This window comes from Apis laboriosa, unplaced genomic scaffold, assembly GCF_014066325.1.
Source record: "Apis laboriosa isolate Shangri-la unplaced genomic scaffold, ASM1406632v1 scaffold13_cov153, whole genome shotgun sequence".
Taxonomy (NCBI): Eukaryota; Metazoa; Arthropoda; class Insecta; order Hymenoptera; family Apidae; genus Apis; species Apis laboriosa.
In genome coordinates this window covers 5,273,097-5,295,787 of record NW_025221370.1, presented here as the reverse complement: position 1 = coordinate 5,295,787, position 22,691 = coordinate 5,273,097, and the positions used below count along the sequence as shown (strand labels likewise).

The 22,691-nt window shown below is 30.0% G+C and overlaps 3 protein-coding genes across 7 annotated transcripts in view; 2 read left to right on the top strand and 1 right to left on the bottom strand.

The window, feature by feature from the left end:
- The window catches only part of LOC122721058, a 125,501-nt gene extending 111,484 nt beyond the window's left edge, over positions 1–14,017 (top strand). For 2 of the 4 annotated variants that reach the window (XM_043948276.1, XM_043948277.1), the window contains exons 10-20: positions 2,781–3,176; positions 3,310–3,412; positions 3,726–3,917; positions 5,998–6,212; positions 7,588–7,688; positions 8,636–8,952; positions 9,208–9,579; positions 9,677–10,039; positions 10,123–10,336; positions 10,416–10,658; positions 10,751–14,017. In XM_043948276.1, coding sequence (XP_043804211.1) covers positions 2,781–3,176; positions 3,310–3,412; positions 3,726–3,917; positions 5,998–6,212; positions 7,588–7,688; positions 8,636–8,952; positions 9,208–9,579; positions 9,677–10,039; positions 10,123–10,336; positions 10,416–10,658; positions 10,751–10,890 — 2,656 coding nt within the window. In that variant the 3' untranslated portion in view covers positions 10,891–14,017. The remainder of the gene's footprint in view (positions 1–2,780; positions 3,177–3,309; positions 3,413–3,725; positions 3,918–5,997; positions 6,213–7,587; positions 7,689–8,635; positions 8,953–9,207; positions 9,580–9,676; positions 10,040–10,122; positions 10,337–10,415; positions 10,659–10,750) is intronic. The other 2 variants (XM_043948279.1, XM_043948278.1) reach the window with 2 other exon arrangements.
- Positions 14,018–14,163: 146 nt separating this feature from the next.
- Positions 14,164–15,707, bottom strand: LOC122721000 (upstream stimulatory factor 1-like). Of its 2 annotated transcripts, none has more exons than XM_043948168.1 (4): positions 15,493–15,707; positions 14,799–15,177; positions 14,526–14,678; positions 14,164–14,420 (listed from the first exon to the last, which is right to left on the bottom strand). In XM_043948168.1, exons 1-4 carry the CDS (start codon positions 15,528–15,530, stop codon positions 14,217–14,219), a joined length of 774 nt encoding a protein of 257 aa, XP_043804103.1. In that variant the 5' UTR covers positions 15,531–15,707; the 3' UTR covers positions 14,164–14,216. The 2 variants fall into 2 exon arrangements, with proteins under 2 accessions (XP_043804103.1, XP_043804104.1); XM_043948169.1 differs by having other exon boundaries at positions 14,799–15,136.
- A 1,873-nt stretch (positions 15,708–17,580) lies between these two features.
- Positions 17,581–20,263, top strand: LOC122720990 (chloride channel CLIC-like protein 1). Its single transcript, XM_043948156.1, has 9 exons — positions 17,581–17,678; positions 17,779–17,862; positions 18,153–18,288; positions 18,373–18,600; positions 18,701–18,847; positions 18,928–19,033; positions 19,115–19,273; positions 19,399–19,616; positions 19,723–20,263. The coding sequence occupies exons 1-9, from the start codon at positions 17,581–17,583 to the stop codon at positions 19,972–19,974; spliced, it is 1,428 nt and encodes a 475-aa protein (XP_043804091.1). The 3' UTR covers positions 19,975–20,263.
- The last annotated feature ends 2,428 nt before the right edge of the window (positions 20,264–22,691 follow it).

The window sequence follows — 22,691 nt, the reverse complement described above, 5'->3', positions numbered from 1 at the left end:
ATTTTTTCTACCTTTTCTCGAACGTTTATTATTATTTATGAAAATTATGTAATGTTTGTTTTGTAATTTTGTGAAACAAAAAAAGAAGAAGATCACGAAGAAACATGTGTGCGTAATACACGTGATTATATTGATCAACAAGTGACGGTTCCTGGTTGGAAGCAACGGTGGGCTAATATCGTAAAATAAAAATTCTAGTATACAGGAAGGACGATTTCCGTGAATATTTTAATACCAGGGATTGTATAGGCCTACGAACGCGGCACGACGGACGTGCACACGCATATGGTGGTGGTTTGGTGTATACCGGTCGAAGATTTCAGTCGCCTGTAGACCATCACTCGACGCATTTCCTGTCTAAAAGTGGTTGCAAGTGGTTCTTCGTGCGTCGAATAATCTCGAGTATTTTATTATCTAGTGTCGGATCGTCGTATAAATGGAATGAACTGTGAATGAAACCTTTCTCTTCTCTCTTTTTATTCTTTTTATTTCTGTTTCGTGGTAGTGCTAAATCGGAGACAAGTTTTTCTCGATCCTTCAAAACGAAATCTTCGCTGGAATAATTAATCATTTCGCAGGGAATATTTTACGTTTAAAATGTTTTCGAGTGAAGCGAAAAATGTTCGTTCCTTCGTCGTGAAAAGTTTGTAGAAGTAAACTCGTAACAGAACGAGAAGCGGACGAAGCGTAAAATGTAACTGGAGCAAGAAGTAATGAAACACGTCGGATAAACATTAATCTGGAAGAGGAAAAAAATCGATCAAAATTGTCTCGATGATGTGGTACGTCGTGACTCTGCACCATATTTTCTCATTAATTTGGTTGAGAAAATCGAGTAAAAACGTAAAAATATTGTTTAAAAAAAAAAATGATTTTAACTACTGTAACTGTGACGTTAATTTATCATTTTTGCATTGTCAGCGTAAAAAAACGACAAAATATTTTTACGTGTAATTAACTCATGAAGGACAAGTAATGAGTCAGAAATTTCATTATCTCGAAAAAAAAAGTGTGCGCAATATAAAGCATATTTAATTATCTCATTTATTGCTAAAAAAAAAAAACTTGCAAAATTTATGTTTCCTTTGAACCAATTGATCTCGTTGCAAACAGGAACCATTTATTTCTTACCACGCTAAGAGAAAGACATTTTAAAAACAAACTCGAGAATCTGGCTCGATTATATCGCGATTTAAATTAATAACTCTTCAATAATAACACCTTGGAGTAAATCACTCTTACGAATATCGTTTCACCCAATCAACAGTTTCACTTAGAGACCGTATCAACGATATTGATTATTTCAAATCGAAAAGATCATAATCTCTCGCGCTCCACATCTGGCTACGTGAAATTATTTTCTATTCTCGCGGAATTTTTCCATACTTCGAAACGAAATAACGATACGTTCCCCGTTGCTCTTTAAACAAACACCGATCGTACGTTTTTTTTTAAAGAAATCTCAAATCGATTACGAATTACATTCTACATGAAAATGAATACAATCACACTTCGAGAAATTCTGTAATTAAATATTAAACGACTCGTCGTGACTCGTCGTTGAATAATTTCGAAATTTTTCGAAAGCCACAAACTTCTCAAAGAGACGGCACTCGCAGGAAAAGACGTCTCGTCTCCATTATGCAACCACCTGAATTCCAAATTAAAAAGATTATAATCTTTTACATTCTGCATTTCGCATTTCAAATCATATTCTATCAGAAAAGAATATAAATCACGTCTATCATAGAATTTTTTTCTCAAATGTAACAAGTAACAACACATTGTTCTTCAAACAAATATCGATCGTAGATGATTTTATTGGAGAATTATCATATTAGAGAATTATCAATATATTAGAAATCACATTTCATGTGAAAGTGATACGTACAATCAAGCTTCGAGAAAATTTTTACAATGTAATATTACACGTCAGTTGGATAATTTCGAAATTTTCGGAAACCGCAAGTTTCCGCTTCTCAAAGAAGCGACACTCGGAGGATGCCTCGTTTCCGTTATGCAGCCTCGTGCAACCACCTGGTCAGCTGGCGTGCTTGGTGTTCAGCTGCATAAATTGCCGTGAGCAGTTTCGTGATCTATCAATTTTATAACGCACCTCTCGCGAGAGGAAAGAAACGGTGTAGAGTTTCCTGCGATCCGTAAATTATTTTCCATTTACGATCACAATGGGCCATTGATTAAACGGATAAATCGGATCGATCGTATCCATTAGCTACGTATGCGTGTGTACGTGTGTAAGAAGATCGAGAATTATGGTTGAACAGCCTGAGCTTTTCTTTTCGTTACGAGATGATCGAATCTGAAGTTCAGAAAAGATTTTACGAGGTCAAGATATATAGAGGATTGATAACAAAAGCGATCCTTGTTAAATTTCAATTATAAAATCGATTTGATTAAATATAGTCCCTCTACAATATCATTACAATAATTGTGTATTAATGTATACAATAAAAATTCTGTCAAATAAAAATTTCAATGTATCGAACAAAAGTTGAACTTACTTCTTTGGGATATAATTTTTCGAAGAAAATAAAATTACAACCAAAAGATTATAAATTCTATAAATTCAATATTTTCTAATTACGCATTAACATCTATTTTTTTATAAAGAAATTATTTTTATCATGTTATAAAATTTTACGAAGGAATTGGAATGTCATACGTAGCTTATGGCAAGTTAATTAAAACGAAATGATTTTAAAAATATTTGTCCATTAAAATGAATATCAAAATAACATTCGATTATATTATTGGAACAGTCGACAGTGGTCGGGAGACGAAGAAGACGAGGGCACAACAGGTCACGTAACAACGGAACATCCTCTGGCAGAGGCGACAATTCCTTTGGTCTCCCATTCGCGACTTCAAGAGCAGCCCTCTAACTTAAGTGGCAATCTCGTGACCGCTTCTGGAACCCAGAATCCTCCTCGTTCGAGCACGCAGAGCCAGCAAGAAAGCGTTCTGCAGAAATTTAGAAAAAGTTTCTCCTTGAGGTTTCACAAAAAGGGCAGCAAGGAGAGCAACGAGAGCGAATGTCCGGCCGAAGATAACGATGGATCCGGACCTTTGGACGAGGAGGAAGAAAGGGAACCACCTACTGTGACTGAACAGACCCCTCAACATAAAGAAGACACCAATAATGACCAGAAATTCCGGTTAGTTTAATGTCATACTATCTATTTTATCTTCTTTTGAAAATTAATATTCTTTCGCTTAAATTAAGAGAAATTATAATTGCAATTTAAATGAAAGAAAATAAACGTCGAATCTCGTTTTTTCTTTTTACAGATTCGGTCCTCTTGTATGGAGAAGCAGTAAAGAGAGGAAAAAAGGCAGCAAGGCTGCCAGAAACGCGAAATGCAACAGCGGAGATAGTGGAATACAGATCGAGGTAAGGAAACAGAACAATAATTAACAATAGACAAAATGCACTCATACTTTATATATCATAAAGATAAAATTTTAAAATTAGCCAAATTAACTATAACCTATATATTTCCTTGAACATTCTCTTGCCGGAGAGATACTTCACACCGATACTTCACATCATCTCATGCAACTATAATTCTCCCTAGAAAATTAATTTCCTACAAAGCGTCACGCCAGTCGATGGACTTTGTGTATCGAGAAAAAAAAAAAAGAAAAAATTAAAGAAAGTGTAATTTAGATCGGACGAGTAACGAAGTAAATTATGAACGATATAGATGGTATCTGGTGGAGCATTGACTGGGGGTGGTGGTGGTGGTGGAATGATGGGGGGTGGTGATAGCTCCGAGTCCCACGACACGGATGTCCAAGACGAGACGGACAGCCCGCCAGCCCTTCGCAGGCGAGTCGCCGACAAATCACGACCCCAGTCCGAGCTCATCAACCAGATACTGATCGACAAGTTTAAGGTAAAGACTATCGTTCTTTGCCCCCGATTCTTTGTCCCCTATGCTATCTTCGTTAATCATTAACCAATCATCAACCGCACGAGAAGTTATCGTATCTGTGCTTAAACGTCGTTGAATAAATGGGAATACCGCAACGAGAGAGTGTTTTGTATTTTGATTAAGTTTTGCTGAGAAGAAGTTATTCGAGAGGAATTTTGGGTTCGATTTTTATTACGGATTAAGGTCAAAGTGCAATAAAAATAGAAATATGTATTGATCGAAAATCTCATAATCTGGCATTGGGTGATGGTTAAACGAGAGGACGAGGATCCCTTGGGCCTCGAGACTTGTTCTCAGTAAAGTATAGCGTGTATTTTTAGTAATAATAGGTATTTTCAATCATTTTCGTATATCGATGATCTTTTGGAATGTCTATTTAAACCTTTGGCTATGGTTCTGAAAAGCATCGATGGCCGATCGAAGCGAAACTTGAAGTAATAAAGATGTGGTTCTCAGTCTGTAGATTGCGATTCACAAACATTGCTATTTTTATTTAATGACTTTCAGCGTTTATTTATTTGAATATTACATATTTGAATATTACAAAAGAAAGTCGTAATTTAAAAAAGATTTAAAAATAGTAATAGTATAAAATTCATCTCGATCGACCAGCAATATCTTTCTGGATATTCAATTTTTCAAATTACAAGACACTCTCCCAATTACAATTCCATTTAACTGAGGATCATTAATTTTCAAAAGGCTAATAATTGTATGGGATAGTAAGAAACGAGGATCTCGAAGAGAAACGCTTTCCTGCTTTCGATGGACGTACAAAGCGATACATTTGTCATTGGATGTTTGCATACGTCGCTTTTTATTTTATTTATGCGCAATTTTTCCCCCTTTGTGTCTTACCATGGCGCTCTCCCTTCCTTCTCATTTTCACCCGATGATGTATAATTATTGCTATATTGAGAGTGTTGCACATTTGTAATCATTATCAGTCCACACGTATGACTGTTTCCTTCGACACAATAACTGGCATTACTCACGTTTATGGTTTAGCCACGCTTCGTGCAGATCACCGACAACCGACTGATACCATAGCAGCACGATATATCGCGTTAACCAGGATACGAGAAGAGGAAGCACAGTCCTGGTTTAGTTGATATCTGACCGAGCGACCGACCAAACACGATTTATGGAAATATGGACGAAAGTCGAATCACTGTTTGCTCTTCATCATTCTTGTTTTTGTCTTACGTGATTCGCGTATAACGACGGCGTATTTTCGAGATAATGTGAATCGGTTATTTACGGTGAAGCGTCCATTTACGGTGAATCTTAAGTTTCGTGCAATTGATAAAAAAGTATTTGAAAATTTATGTGAATCATATAAGAAACGAAGATATAGAAATGTGAATAATATACTATAATTATATTGATAAGAAACACGTGAATCATATATACGAAGATATAGGAACGTGAACAATGTAATATGGTAATGTGTTTCGACAAGCGTGAAAGCAACATGGCGCCTCTTTTCTAACACCACATATCTAACTGCACTAATCTATTAGGTCACGTCATAAGTAATTTCGTTTTGAAGACCTAGTTTCAATGGAAAAATTACATTTCATGCATACATTTAATCTATATATATATCTCATTTTTCAATCCATTTTGCAAAAAAATATTTCATCTTTTCAATTAAAATACTATTCTGACATCAATTTATATACGATCTTTCATTTTGTAATAACAAATGTTTTATTAACAAACAAACAAAATTCTCTGCACCAGAACTAAAATTACTTGTAAAATGACCAATATCCACGTGTATATATACCGTGTATCGAAAACCTTAACTCGAATACAAAAATATATTGGTGTTTGTACAAAATTAACAAATCTCCATTGGACGTGTAAATCTAATCGTAAACGAGAATGGGAACGGCACTTAACCCGCTCGATGATCAAGCAATTTTCTGGACAATTGGCTTAACGTCACATGACAAGAAGAGTCTCATCTTCGCTTTCACTATTAAGGAATCTTATGTAGTAACCGTTCATGTTTAACGAGTGTAATACTTTCCAGGCGGATCTTCAGAGTCGTACGTCGTCGAGGCACCAGCATGTACGTAGAACGAACAGCGATTTAGGAGGTCAAAGGTTACTCCAGTGGGATACGAGGTCTGGTTACAGCCACGCGCACAATTACCGCAGGATGCTGTCGACGCCATCGCCGATCAAGACGAGGCCTCCTAGGCTGAGCCCGAGGCACTCCTCCCATGACATCGTTACGCTGAGAAGGTGCGTTTAACGACCGTGATCAACCCCGTGGTTTCGCACCCTTATCGCAAACGCCTCATTTTGCCATCTTGGATCGGTTCTTCTAGACGAGAGAACTTCGTCCAATCGTCGCGGAGGGGAAAGAAATTTTGCGATTCGGTATTTAGATATATCCGCTCGAGACTTGTATTATTATTATTATTATTATTATTATTATTATTATTATTTTTATTATTATTATTATTATTATTATTATTATTATTATTATCGTGGATTGGATATTCGATTGGAAGCGTCTTGATGACTTTACAAATGTTGATTTTAACGAGAATCGTAAAATGGGATGGATGTCGTAGAGAAGGGAGACATGGAGATTAATTAATTCTTGGTATTTGGAGACATGAACGATTGCTTCGGCTTTTAATGTAAATATTGAAAAGTATTGTCTTGGTTAATTTAAAAATATATGAACTAACTAAACTGCTAATAAAGAAAAAAAAAAAGAAACAGCCATGAAAAGATAATCTAGGTGCTTAATTTATAATTTCTTTTAGCGAAGATCTGAATTGTTTAATCGTTGAAAAAAATGAACGTTATCTTGAATAATTTGCTTTTTTTTTTTTGTTATATTTTTGTTTCTTTTCTGAATCTTTCTCTGGATCTTTTTTTGGATTTTTTATTTTTTTTTTTTTAATTTCGTTTAATTCCAAATGAATCATAGCACGACATTAGAATATCATCAATACAATTTCTTGAAAGATTGTCCTTGAAGAAATTTAAATTCTTTATTCTCGAACCTTTCCAGTAAATCGAGGGAGAATAGTGGTAGGTAGACGGGTATTATAACAAACCATCTTTTTCTAATTTTTCCTCGTAAAACAGTTGATCTATCACGCGTTACTATGTTACGGAGTGGTTCTTTCCTATTTTAATCGATTGATTTTTTGTTAATTTTTTTTTTCAAGATATTTTATTATAATTTATCTTATTTATAAATATTCAACTATCGTTTAAATCACTTAGACGAATTATTATTTAGTAAATTACATATGTACAAAGTCTAGGATAAACCATAAAAAGAATTTAAAACGTAACATAATTTATAGCAATGAGGGAACAAAACTACATAATTATCAATAAAAAATGCGTTACATAAAAACGAACAAATAAACAATTTTTGAAGGCAGGAAAAATTAACAGAACCACTCTGTATACACGTGTATACCTTGTCGTATGTACATATACATATATATATATACATATATATTTACTTATTGTAACTCGTTGCTGAATGTTGTATCGATGCTTCTACGTAAACACAAAGCTTGTTGGTCCTTCATCCGAAAATATGGGAAGGAGAAGTGAAAAATTAATGAGAATTTTATTCTGGTCCCAGTAACGCGAAAGGGAGGAGTTCTCGGACAAATTTGAGGCGTTCACTTAGTCAACCACTGGGTATTAATCAACTATCACCCTTGATGCGCACCAAAACTGCAGGTAAACTCAAATAATTATTAATTTAAAATCTCACTTGTTGATATTGTTCAAATTCTAACGTAGATTACATACTTTCCTTTCTTTCGTTTCAAGCAAATGAGTTATTTATCATTTTTTCTTACTTCGAACATTTACAAATTCTTATAACTTTACACATTGATTCACAATCATATTATTGCATAAAATTTTTATTACAAATATTTATAAAGTATTTATAAAGATATTTATATAAAGTACAAGATCCTTTTTTTCTTTGTTTTTTCTTGTTAAAGCACATTGCTTGTTTGCTTGGTACGAAAGTACATTGGTAGCGAACCCGTTGACGAAGAATTAGTGCACACTTTCTCTATTCCAGTGGTACTCCAATCTCTGTTTCTCTTAGATTCACCATTTTTTCCGACAGTGCTCTAAATTAGCATGCACCCTTTGTAAAAATCTCAAAGCAACCGTTGTAACAGAAAGCACCTGTAAGAAGAGTTCTTGAACAGTACGGAATGCGGAAACACTCCTGTATTAAACGTGTTGATATCTTCGTTCTGTAAGGATTGCTTCCTGTGAATACGCTTTTGTTCAAAGTAGAAAGCAACTATGCTTTTTGGAGCTTCATGAAATATTTCAGAAATTCAATTTCAAATTAATTCCTTTACTTAAAATATTGGAAATATTATTCTTGCGTAAACTATATTATTTCATAAAGCTCTACTATTAGAGAAAACTAATTACACCCACAAAACGTGATAAACAATTTTTTAATCTTTCGCTGCCAATACCAGCAAGCCTACGATGGATACCTACAGGGTGATTTAACGATTATACGATTGTTCTCTCGTGTTAAAAAATTTATACGACAAATCCAGCGACAGATAAAAATTTATAAAAAAATTATCTTCGATCTTCGTGTTCTTTATTCCAATAATAAAGACAAGTGTCGTTTTGTTTGAAATCAGGCGCAAGGTTGCCCGGTGGAAACGTCCTGTCTGAGGATGAACAGGATGGAAGAGGTGGGACTTCGGATGACGAGATGATGTCCGATTCGGAATCCTCCATCGCCTCCTTGACGGATAGAAAGAAATCCTTCGAGCAGACGATGGACGAGGAGGTTGTAATCTTGGCTGAAGCTGTTTGGGACCACGTGGCGATGGAACCAGAGGAGTTAGCTTTCCGTGCTGGCGATGTGATAGAGGTTTTGGATAATTTGGATAAAGACTGGTGGTGGGGTAGTTGCAGAGGAGAGCATGGTTGGTTCCCGGCTGCATTTGTTAGGGTATGTTTCTATCGATGACTTAAAAATAAATTATTTACCATTTATTTGAGAAAAATGCAATTTATTAAGATATTCGCCGTTACATTTAATGATTTTATTTCATCTTTTAGGCAAATTTTAAATTCTTTGATATAAAAAAGATAGCGAATCGATATTGGTATTACTTTGAATTAATACATTGAGAATTCTTTGTTAAAAAAATAAACAAGTATTATTTTGAAGTTTGAATAACATCGTTGAATTTTATATCTTCAGTTACGCGTAAGCCAAGAAGACACTGTCGAGGATTGTTTGGCGGCGATGGCCTCTGGAGGTACATCGAATCAACAATTGAGAAGACGTACCAGTGTCTCGTTGTTATCAAACGAGCAAGTTAGAACGAGCGTAGTTCGTGAACTGGTTCAAACAGAGCGGGATTTCGTCAAGATACTAAGGGATGTTGCGGAGGGTTACATAGCTGAATGTCGACGACGCACGGATATGTTTACCGAAGAGCAGATAGAAACGATTTTTATCAATCTCGAGGAATTGTTAGACTTTCAATCTGAATTTTTGAAAGATTTAGAAACTAGGATAGATTGGAGTGCTCCGTATAAGAGTTGTGTCGGTGAATGTTTCCTAAATCATGTAAGAAAATTTTCTTATATCATTCTCTGTTTCTTATATCTTTTTGTCTCGATAACAATTGTTTTAATTTTTTAATATATTCTCTAAACTGTTTCAGAGAGCAGGATTTCGCATGTATTCAGAGTATTGCAATAGTCATCCTATGGCTACCGCCACGTTACAAGAATTATATCAGCATAATCGTTACAGTAAGTTCTTTGAAGCCTGTAGGTTAATGAGAGGATTGATAGAGATTCCTTTGGATGGATATTTATTGACGCCTGTGCAACGAATATGCAAGTATCCGCTCCAATTGGCGGAGTTGTTGAAATATACAAAATCTGATCATCCGGATTACCATAAAATTCAGGAAGCCCTTGAAGCGATGCGAGATGTCGCCGTTCTGATTAACGAGAGAAAAAGACGAATGGAAAGCCTTGAAAAGCTGGCTGCGTGGCAGCTAAGGGTTGAAGGATGGGAGGTATGAATTTATATTATCACTTGTATAAAATAATATATTTTAACGTGGAAATTTTTTAACATTTTTTTTTTTTTAATTCACAGGGAGAAGATCTCATAGAAGTTTCGTCCCAATTAATTTATCAAGGTGAAGCTGTAAGAGTCACTACTGGCATGTGGACAAATAATATCACCCTCTTCCTGTTCGATCATCAGTTAGTATATTGTAAAAAGGATATTTTAAAGAGGAATACCTACGTATACAAGGGACGAATTTATCTCGACACAAGCGAAGTGATCGATGTTCCCGATGGTAAAGGTAAGTTTTTCAAACCATCGTGTATTTTATCATCGATCCAATTCCAAATATCGATCATTTGTTAATCTTTTATTTACAGATCACCAACTGGGTGTAACAGTGAGGCACTGTTTAAAAGTGTACAGCTGTGTTCGAGATAAATGGTTGTTATTCTGTTGTCGCACAGCGGAAGAGAAACGTCGATGGTTGACAGCCATGGCGGAGGAGCGAAGATTGGTTGCACAGGACAGAAACGATGGGTTAGAGTTTCCTGCTGCAGCGAGGCAACTAGCCAGACTCGCTGCAACGAGACAACAGAACAGACCGCCAATTAAACCTCGCAGTACGTAAAATAATTGTTATCCGATTATTCGGATTAGAATTAATTTAAATCTTGGATAATAATTAGATATCGTTTAAATTTAATAATTACAGACAAAACGTACAAAAGAGAGTCGGCTTACGAAATGCCAACAATGGTCGGGCAGGCCACGACAAACTCGTTAGGGCGTAAAGTTGGCACTTGGTTCACATTCGGTAGCAGCAAGAAAAATACACGACTTCAGCCGTCCTGAGACAGGCCTACCTTCGTGCCATACATCGACTTGTGAAAGTTTAACGAGAAGCGCTCGATCGTTGCTTCGTAACTATGAATTTCGTTCACGCCGTTACTCGTGTGAGAAACTTTTCTTAAAAAAAAAGTTCCTTATCAGCTTGATTTATTCGGATTTTCTTCGATGTTTCGACGTTCAAGAATATTCGAATAATCAAGCGATCGAATATTTCGTTTTAATCAACACGAAGGCAAACGATAACAAGCGCTTATCATATGTATGGAACGAAGGTATTTTATTTATATAATTGTTAAGTTTGACGTTTAATCTGTCGATAACAATAATATCGATACGTCCTGTTGACAGGATAGTAAAACGCTACAATTTTCACCAGTCCGATTATATAGTATTCTTGTTTAATTTAAACACATACAGTTCGATAAAAGAAGAAGAAGAAGAAGAAAAAAAAAAAGAAAAGAAAAGTGTAACTTTATATCGTTGGCGATATTTAATTTCACTGCCTCGAAAAAGATTCTTCTACGCTTTCTCGTCTTATAATCACGCATCTATCATGAAGTTTGGACAAGGTATTATCACTTAGTTGTTTCTAGAAAATGATAAACGTTGTTTGTTCAAACTATAATCGCCAGAAATATTATATTAATTAAGCATAATTATAAATTTACGTAAAGGAGAGTATGCGTACAAGCAACGTTTATGAGAATATCTCAAGTGAAATGAAGAATATTAGAAAGTTTGGAGAAATATGAAGAGATCGAGCGGTTAAAAGCAAAGAAACAAGTATCGAAGCGGATCAAATTAGAAAATATAATCGAAGAAAAAAAGTTACATAAATTAGAAAAATGAATGCACTTATTATTAGACATGTATAAATATATATATGTGTAAAGCCGTTAGTGAGCTTTTGCGGTACTAAAGAGAAAGTACTAGTCACACTTATCATGGAAACACATGAAAGACCAGTGATGAAACTTTATCATTATTGAAATGCAACCGCTTGTATGTCGTGTACAATGGATTAGTAATGGCCATCCATTTTTTATGGTAATAAAGACTGATTGAGAAATGTTTGTTTTCCAGAGATTCACGAGTAAATAGGTATGAGGGAAGCACTGAGAGAAAAGTATAGTAAAAATGTAATCGAATTTCAACATAGATCAACTTATATATATATATTTGCAGTTTCAAAATGAAAAATCTTTTAATTGTATTTCTAGTTTGATGACAATTTAGATAATGTATTTTAGAGTGCACAGTGAAAAAAAAAACAATTGATACAAATATTATATCTTGAAATTTTCTCTCGGTGAAGCGAAACGTATCACATATTCATTAAAAAAAAAAAGAAAAAAAAATTTTAAATTGTTTCGCTCCTTTACTGCCTAAAATTATCATCATTTCATTTAAAAAGCAGTAAATTGTAATACTCATCATAGTTCGTATGAAGGTTTTAAATTTTTAGTAAATGGACGGAGAATTATATTTCTACGTCAGATATAGAGGCGGACAGTATTAACAATATAAATATCATTAAACGTGTAAATACTCGCACATCAAAGCTTCTTTTCTACTGCTGCTTTAGCAGTTTCTAGTTTCTAAAGAGGAAAAAAGAATCATCTGAGATATCTTTCAAATTTTTCTACTCTTGTACAGAAAAATGTTACAGAGAATATCACGATGAAAGCCAGGCAGCCAGCAAAAACCTCTGTGTTTTGTATGTTAAAGATTTAATGGAGTATGCATACTGTCTGTAATTCTTCATCGCATATTTCAATTAATATTTCAAAAAACTAATCCACTACCAATTGTGAAAGTTTTCAACACTGCCAATATGTTTATTAGATATGTTTTTTTTCGTTTCTGATAATCTTTATCGTTCTAACGAATGTATAATCTTCAAATTATATGTTTAAAAAAAAAAATTATTATTCTCTGCCTTCGAGCGTAATTTTACAATAAAAAAAAAAGAAGAAATATTTGTAAAACATAAACAATACACAGAAGTATATTTTTGCTTATTTTCTGGCATAGTATTTAGTATATGAAAAGGACAATATGATAACAAAGTGAAAGAGCAAGATTCCTACTCAATTGTACAGAGATCATTAATCATTGATGTGTAGATTAGAAGCGATACATTTATTGCTGGACCTAATTCATTTAAAACTTATTTTTATAGAAATATATTTATTTGTGCGAACGCAATTTCTTTGTAAGCATTGTTATGTAAGGACAATTATAATGGCCAATGTAACTAAACATAAAAAGAGAAATATCTACATATTAATTATAAATGCTGAAATGATAGTCATCATTACATTGCACAACTCAGAACTTTCATTGAATTTCACCGACATCGATAAAGAAAAAAAACTTTTATAAATTATCAGAGTAATATTACAAATATATGCAACATGTATTAATTATCGAAAAAAAAAATGAACATTACGATAATTTATTCTTTGCATTATTGTTCTACATATCTTGATAAAGACACGTAACTCAATATGTGATGAATAATTCGGCGTGTATTCTTTCTATATTTATAAATTAGAAAATTTGTATTATTACTCTGAAAATATTAAAACAAATTCTGCACAAATGATGTGCTTTGAAGCAATAATATTAATAAACTTTACAGTAATGACAGTTTAGGCTGTTGCATATATATATATGTGAATGCATATATTGTCCCTTGTAATATTCAATATTAGTTGCACGTGCATATTAATGATTGACATTATTGTATATCATTAATATACACGAACATATTACACTTTGAAATATTTAAAAAAAAAAAAAACAATTGATACGATAATGTATTTGATTTCGTGTAAATAACTTAGATACCGTTATGAATGTAAATATTGTAGAACTCGTCATTAGTGAAAATTTCAACATATTCTAGGCAATAAGAAACTTTAAAATTAAATGATATAACTTTTGGATAAGATTAATTATTGATTAATAGCACAATGTTTTGTATATTTGTATATTTAATTTAATGATTTAATAATAAATTACTCTCTTTGCTCGATTGTTCACGTTATAAATAATTATTGTTTATGATATGTACAGTTGAAATTACATAATATGTTTACAATTGTTTTCAAAATATAAATATATACTCAGTTAAATATATGTAAATAAACATTTTATAATTACTACATTATTATTATTTTATTGCACTGAATTATGCATTTCCTATACATTATTTTTTACAAATATAAGTAAAAATAATATATACTTTGGATAAAACTGTCATGGAAAAAATATTATAATAAAAATCCAAATTTCTATTACTATTTATTATGTATTTATGGAAATTAAGTACCAAGTATATAAGTACTTTTTGAAATTTGTGCTTTTAATTCGGAATTCTCTTTTCTTAATTGATTTACCACTTGTCTTAAAGTTTTAGCTTCTTCTGATAACTGAGCATTTTCGTCTAAACTTTGTGCGAAATTTTCCTGTATTTCTCGTAATTCTGTAATGTACTGACATGCTCTTGCCAAGATTCCTCCTTTACTCTATAAGTATAAAATTTCAATAAATGTTTGGAATAAAAATGATATAGAAAATGAATTATCAAATAAAATATAAATTATTGAAAAATTAGTTAATCAAAATAATACCTGCAACTCAAAATTCGTTTTTACATCTCCATCAGCTGTTGTACTTTGTTCACACTCTGGTAAAAGCTTTCCTAATTTTGAAATCCAATTATTAATTTTATCCCTACGACGTCTCTCAACTTCATTATGAGTTACTCTTCTTCTTTCATCTCTCTATATAATATTATTAATAATAATATTAATATTTTTTAATATATTTTTATTAATATATTAGTATTTTTAAATATTTTTTAGTATTTATTAATATTAATTATAAATCATATAAGATATTACCTTTTTAATGTTAGTAAGAATATTCTGAGGATTATCTATTTGAAGTTTAACACGTGGTGCAACTGTTCTTGCAGATTCTGAAGAAACAACTTCATTACCATTGCTAAGTACATAAAATTGACCATTTATAGGTGAAGTTAAAACTTGAACAGTATTATTTATTGGAGCAGCTATTGACAATTCAGCATTATTTATGTGATTATCACCAACTTGTACTACACGATATGCTACTGTATTATCATTCCTATTTACTTCACATAATTGATACTGTATATTATCTTCTTCTGTAACAGTTTCTATTTCTGTATCACAATCTATTATTTCAGCTTCTTCTAAAACTACACCAACATTATCATTGCTAATTGTATTCTCATCCACACTGTAAAATATTAAATATTAAATAAAGGTATACCAAAGAACCCAATTAATTTAGAATATTCTAAATATTCTAAATAATTTAAAATTATATTTTCTACAAGATAACCTTATAGATTAAAGTATATAATGTTCCGTATAAAACAAAATTTTATATTACGAAATATAAATATAGATTTATATATTCTATAAAACTTGAATATATAATTTTATATAAAAAAGAAATTATTATTAGTATATTAAATTTCATGTTTATAGTTATATTGTGTTTATATGTGAAGGAATATATGTAAAATAAAAAAAACAATAAGAAACATACCTTTCATCAATATTTTCGAAATGATTTAAAACTTCCATTTTAATTTTTTACTATGAATTTCTTTCAATCACAGTTTCTTTATGCATAAATGAATGTACTAAATTTCTTATTTATACTGAGATCTATTTTCTATAGCTAATACGTCACACAATTTGTAAAAATATGTATAGATGAAATTATTTATCATGTAGATAAAATTATTTAATATATATTAAATATTTAAAAATATTTCACAAGCAATTGATAATATCTGTATGTATTTAAATGTCAATATATAATATTAAATTTGATAACATACATATATACATACAGATATATATATATATATATATATATAGATATAGGTATGGTTAAATCACAGATAAAATACAGAATAGACTTAACATTTGATAGAAATTTGTATTTTATTTTTTGATTGTGCAAGAAATCATGTTTAGCATTTTTTTCTTTTAAAGAGGTGAGTACAAAAATTATATTCAATCATAAAAATTAATTTACACATTTTAAAAATAATTCTGATATATTTCTTCGATTATTACGAATAGTAGACTTATACATAAGTTGAATTATTCATGAATTAAAAATTATATTCCTATTTTTTACAATAGAAAAATACAATATTACAACACAATGAAAATAATATTAATTTTTGAGATTTTTTAAAAAAATACATTTAAATACATTAAAATATATTATTAAAATTATATTTATATAATGTTAATATACAATTATAAATATCAATATTTAAACAATAGATAAATAGATAAAAAGAAATAGATAAAAGCAAAAGAAGATAAAGTTAATTAAATATCGAAATCATCTTGAGCACATTTTATAAAATAAATATAGACAAGGAGAACAAATAATGCGAGAAGGATAGATATAGGGTAAAAATTATTGAAATCAGCGCCATCTTCAGAGTGCCCCAAATGAAACTCATATAAAAAGGACAGAAAATAATAAGAAAAAGATAGAAATAGAATGAGAATTGATCTTTAGTGCCATCTTTCGAGTATCAAAGACATTTCTTCAAAAGTAGGATAAAGTAGGTGGGAATTAGTTATTATCTCCATCTTTTGAGTAGTAAAGATATCTTTTTGAAAATAGGATAAAGTAGAAAAGAAATGACTATTCGCCATCTTGTAAATATTGAATATATCACTTTAAAAATCTTTTTAAAAGATTCGAAAGATGGCGATAATATTCAATTCTTGTTCTACTTTATCTTTCCTTTGAAATGATATCGTTAGCATTCGAGAGATGGCATTGATGATCAATTCTTAATCTATATCTATCCTTTTCCTATTATTTTCTGTCCTTTTTATATAAGTTTCATTTGCGGCACTCTAAAGATGGCGCTGATTTCAATATTTTTATTCTATTTCTGTCCTTCTTGCACTATATGCTCGCTTTATTTGGCGTTTGATTTCGGACATAAAGGGATGAGATATTAATTGAATATACTTTTATTTCTATTTCTAGTTTTTATTGTGAAATCTATTGATATTACATTTTTAACTTTACAATATATTTCTAGGATATTATTTTCTCAAAACAATATACTTTGATATATAATGTATGAATATTTTGATTCGATGACAACTATAATAATATTTTAAACAAATGAAAGCTTGATTCGACAATAAAGAAAGGAAGAAATTTTAAAGCTTTTCAATGAAAAATAATCTTAATGTCGGTAATAATATACAATATGTTTGATATTTTTTGAAGAAATGGCGCTACAAGTTAAATGCTAAATAAGATAACAGCGCATCTTATCTTAAACTTTTCTAGTACTATAATTTAATATAACATGGAGTGGTATCACTGCTTTAAGTGAATACTTTACCGTTTTGTGATTTAAATAAATTATTGCAAATCATTAAACGTGATATATATTAATATTAAACTTGATATATATTTCACGTATCTTTTTTATATATTTATTTGCAGTGTATTATAATATAAACAAAAAGATAGGTTATGGTTATTATTGATAAACATTGATAACATCAATATTTTTAGAATAGTATTCATATAAATTTCAATCGTTGAAGATATCGTATTCAAAGTTTATTTTTGTATATAATGAAGTATTCAAGAGAATTTATTTTTTTGTCAATTCATATTTTTGCAATCATTTTAGTTATTAATTGTGAAGATGAAAATTATTTTGAAAATATAGAGTAAGTATATACATTTCTATTAAAGTGTATATATAATTTTTAAATTTAACAATTAAATAATTTTTTTTACAAATATAAAATAAACAACAATTTTTTATAGGAATACAGAAGAATTAATAGATCCACATTCATTTTTCTATAATAAACAAAGTAAAACAATGATTAAAGACATAGAAGTGGACGTGTATGTATAAAATATGATATGTATATAATTTAGATTATGATGGAATTTTAATAATAATAGAGAAGTAATAGACATTATATCATATTATTCAAATTAGTACATAAATATGTATATATTGGTTTTTTTAATATAAAATTTTATGTATGTATAAATGTATATATTATATTCTGCATATAATATAATATATAATTTTTAAAATTTATATATATATGTATATAATATATCGTAACTTATTTTTAATAACATAAATAATTTTTAATAACAAAAATATTGTTTGTTAATATTTTTAGGGTAAAAGTTATGCAAAACAATAATGAAGATCAAAATAATTTGAAATCTTCTAAACAAGCAAATAATTATAGTAGTCATGAAGCTATTTTTTATAAGCGTTTAATTAATTTATTACTATCAAATATCCATATACAGGTAATAAAATAATATTGTTTATATATATTTTTCAAGCATAATAAAATATCATTATATTTATTATATTTTATATATTGAAAATAGAATGAAGATGAAGTATCAATAACAGGAATATTAGAAATTGAAATATCGCATTCTCAAATGGAAATACTCAGAAATTTCCATGTTCATAAAACATCTTTAAAAGAAATTGATGATATTTTCAGTAATATAATAAGAAAACCTCAATATAATTATATGTCTGGAGTTACGAATATATTAGATATATTGCATAAAGGTTTTCGTACAATGCTTCAAACAATACAAGAGCATGTAAGAATATTTGTGTTTTATATTAATTTATATTTTTATATTTAATGTTTTATATATATATTGAAAGAATTGTTATTTAATATAAAATTTATTATTTTAGCAAGATGGAACTATAATTATATTTACAATGTTAATAGTTTGTTCAACATTTAGAATGATAACATGGGGACGAAGATTTCCTATTTTCAGTATCATACAAGTTATATTTATATTGAGTTTTTTTATGACATGGTGGCAACTTATAAAGGTAAGTAATATTAATTATATAATGATAATATTTAAAAAAATAATATAATTTAATTAATTTTGTTGTATATTTTTCTAAAGGAGGCTGAAGTTAAATCTATTGCAGCACAAATGAAATTTTCAGAGATACCAATATCATGTCAACCAGATAAAATGAATATATGGAATAAATTTGTTTCATTCTTTTGTAAGTATTATTATATTATATTCATTTATTGTGAAATAAATAAATAATATTGTAGAATAAAATATTTTTTTTTCTTTTTAGATAATGACGATTGTGAGAAATATTATGAAACAATAATGACTAATCCAAAATTAAAAATTACACCTGCATTTGCATTATCTCATTTTATTACTACTGTTATTCTCCATCCAATTACTCATATAGGATCTATCATATCTGTTTTTATAAATAATGCTACAGGTAACTAAGTTTTTTTTTTCCTTAATTATAATTATAGTAACTTAAATAAATTTAATAGTTTAATTTTATGTACATGTGAATGTATTATGTATGTGTAAATTTAATAATTATTTTTAATGTTTTAGAAAATCTATCATGGACATATAGATGGATTATAAAATGTATACTTTTCTTATGTATAGGTTTTGTTATAATAACAATACCATTTTATCTGTCTGGTGCATCCTTTAATTTAGGGTTTGGACCATTATTAAAACTTAAAATTGGCCATGAGAAAAAGAAAGAAAAAGGTAATTTATTACAAAATATAGAAAACCGAGAACCTGTACAAATAATTCTTAAGGTAATATTTAGTTCCCTTTATTTTAATTTGATATTTTTATTTCTTATATTTGTCCCAATATTTTTACATATTTATTTGGAAACAAATAAAAGTGAACTCTTTTTAGGTAACTCATGGTACCGACGTAAATCAAATAACAGACATTCCAGTGATCACGCAATCGAACGCCCTACAAACTTTAAAAAAAGAAGAAGTAATTGCGACGAATAATGATTCTCAGAAAGATTACAATGATTTATGTTGTGGTGATACCATAACTAACAATAAATTATTAAAAAATGATGATAAAGAATCTGATAATAGTGAGAACTTTGATGCAATGCCAATAGAAAGAAACGATGGAAGCGGAGATCGTTGATGTACATTTATGTACATTTTATATTATTTTGCTTTTTATTATGTACATAAGTTATTAATTTATACTACATTTAATGTTAACATATTAAATATGATTTGCATATTCAATATTCAAAAAATCAATTTTAATTAGTCTAATAATTATATTTATATGTGTAACTTATTGCGTTTATGATGTTGTTTTAATATTGTTTACAACATATATATTTTATTTATAATTGATTGTATAATATATAATGAAATAATATTCGCAGTAATCTGTAACAGTATTAATAATATATTTGAAATGCTTAAATTTTAATGCTGATATTTAAATATGTATCCTTTTATGAACATTTTTTTCATTCCATGTAACATATAAATTTTACGTGATTTACGTAATGGATTGATTTTCGAAAGAGAATATGAGCAATTAATTTGAATAATAAACAAACAAGAATTTGTTTTATATAATCTCTGCATTTATATCATTAGAATGAATATAAATATTTCAGATATACCAAAAAATTAAAAGCAATTTTTTCTATAACAAATATAAAAATGACATATCTATCTGAAAATTATTTTAGTTAGTTTACAATATGTATAATTAATGCTATGATATAATTGGAATAACAAAAAAAATTAAAGATGACGAGAATATCGTAAAACTAAGTTTTGTGTTCATAATTAAGTCTGTTTATGCAAACTAATATTCTGTCGCTATGTATATATATAATTTCAATTTATCATTTCTCATATTGTTTATTACAAATTCAATTAGATTTCAACATTACATTTGAAAATTTATAACAATTGCATTAACTTAAAAATAATAATTCTAAAATTCAAAAATTAAATTATTTTCACGTTATATTATTTACACTTTTGGTTGAGTTAAAATATTTTCTTAAAAAAAGAAGTTTGATCAATATATTCCAAGGATGCAATGCTTGATAGTGAATGTCAGCTCGATGGCAAAGTTGAAGCCTGGCAATCAAAATATTTAGAATAATTCAATCGAACGCAACAAAGCTAAAAAAAACTTTTTCAAATTGTTCACAGGTCCATAAAAAGCAGGTGTGTTTACAACTAACAAAGGATATTTAGGGTAAAGGGTTTTCATAGAACCATAGATACATTACATGCTCGAAATAATATTGAAGAGAAGAGATATCGGTATACATATCAATATATTTAGCCTTTCGTTTTAATTTTTGCAAGTTATTAAACATTTCTGTGACAATATATATATATATATATATATATATGCTTTAGCAAATTCAAAAGTAATTTCAGAATCACTGAAAAATTCCAATTATTCTTTCTACAAATAATATGACTAATTTACATCTAAACAATTTTTTTTGAAATAATTAAAATTTAACTTAAATGATAGTAATTAATTAAAATAAATAAATAAATAATCGCCTAACTTTTTATTATCATGCCATCAAAAATCTATTCTTTAATTTATTCTATCCTAGTTTAAAGCATAGTTCAAAAAAATTACAAACTCGAAACGAGTGTTTTCGAACACTTATAAGAAATTTGCAAACTTTTCACGATTTGATGGAAGTTCGATGCAGCATGGTTTAATTCGTTTTCGCGATGCCTAAAGCGGCCACGATCATGGATCGCATCAACGAGCATCGAGAAGGCTATCAAAATAACGAACCTATCTCATTTCAAAGTGCTTTACGCGCGCCTGGCTGGGTTTAAAACGAGCCAAGATCCGTTGCATACACGTGCAACCGGCCTTTTCATCTGAAACCCAAACGGTTCATCCCAGCATCTGCTCCATTGATGTCTCCTAGCTTGTGATTAGTTGGCGGTGAACCGCCAAAAATTCGAAGAACCTCGAATAGCCTTATGTGCGCATATGTGTATGCATCTTGAAGAAAGCATACCTCTTCGCTTGGTTTCCTCAAGATTTTCGCTCGGATGCGTATAAATACGATCGTCGAATCGATGATCGATCCACAAAGTGGTCGATATAAAAATAGAGGAGGGTTGTTCGCTCTGGTTGGCTACTATTCTGCTACCAAGGACATCAAAGTGTTTTCTGTATCGCAGTTCGGATTTTCCTTCGGTTAACTTTCCTCCCTTTGTTCATTCGGGAGGGAAAGAAAAAGTTGGGATCGTTCCTATCCTGTACCGCCATTTCTTCCCAGTGAAGATTTTTGGGAAAGTTATCGATAATTCATTTTAAGTGGTACATTACAATTGGAAACTCCATAGGAAAGTTTCGACGGAAGACAAACTTCCAGAGGCGGTCGAACTCTTCAACAAAGTGAAATACATAATGCATGCCTAGCTGGAACATAATTAAGCAAGGCGGAGAGGAGAGACGAAGTTTTAACCGATTTACTTCGTCCTCAGCGCGAGGTAGACAATTCAACCTGAGTTCTTGAAGGGAACTTCACGTCTTGGAATATGGCTGCGATCGTTTTAACGATCATCTTTCATCTGTTGCGATAATGTTGATTTCTTTTTACAATGAGGTTCCAAGATGATACCGTATAATCGGATAATAAGTCCACTAACTCTTTCCTCTACTATCGTTCCTTTATATGGTAAAAGATGATCGTATAATTGAGTTTATACTCACCTCTTTGAAACATATTTATTAGCGAGCAATTATTGGGCGAAGAAATTAATTTGAAACTTTTATAAAATAAAATTACCATTCATCCATCGATCATAAAATAAAAGATTTCTGAGATTTCTTTCATAACT

What these genes read in the sequence shown, in the direction of transcription:
- LOC122721000 (XM_043948168.1), bottom strand. Translation starts at nt 15,530, where the DNA reads ATGGAAGTTTTAAATCATTTCGAAAATATTGATGAAAG. An exon ending in TTCGAAAATATTGATGAAAG is followed by an intron (nt 15,178 to 15,492) that starts GTATGTTTCTTA and finishes AATATTTTACAG; the next exon opens with TGTGGATGAGAATACAATTA. An exon ending in TTCTTACTAACATTAAAAAG is followed by an intron (nt 14,679 to 14,798) that starts GTAATATCTTAT and finishes AATATTATATAG; the next exon opens with AGAGATGAAAGAAGAAGAGT.
- LOC122720990 (XM_043948156.1), top strand. Translation starts at nt 17,581, where the DNA reads ATGAAGTATTCAAGAGAATTTATTTTTTTGTCAATTCATATTTTTGCA. An exon ending in AATTATTTTGAAAATATAGA is followed by an intron (nt 17,679 to 17,778) that starts GTAAGTATATAC and finishes AATTTTTTATAG; the next exon opens with GAATACAGAAGAATTAATAG. An exon ending in TAAATTTGTTTCATTCTTTT is followed by an intron (nt 19,034 to 19,114) that starts GTAAGTATTATT and finishes TTTTCTTTTTAG; the next exon opens with ATAATGACGATTGTGAGAAA.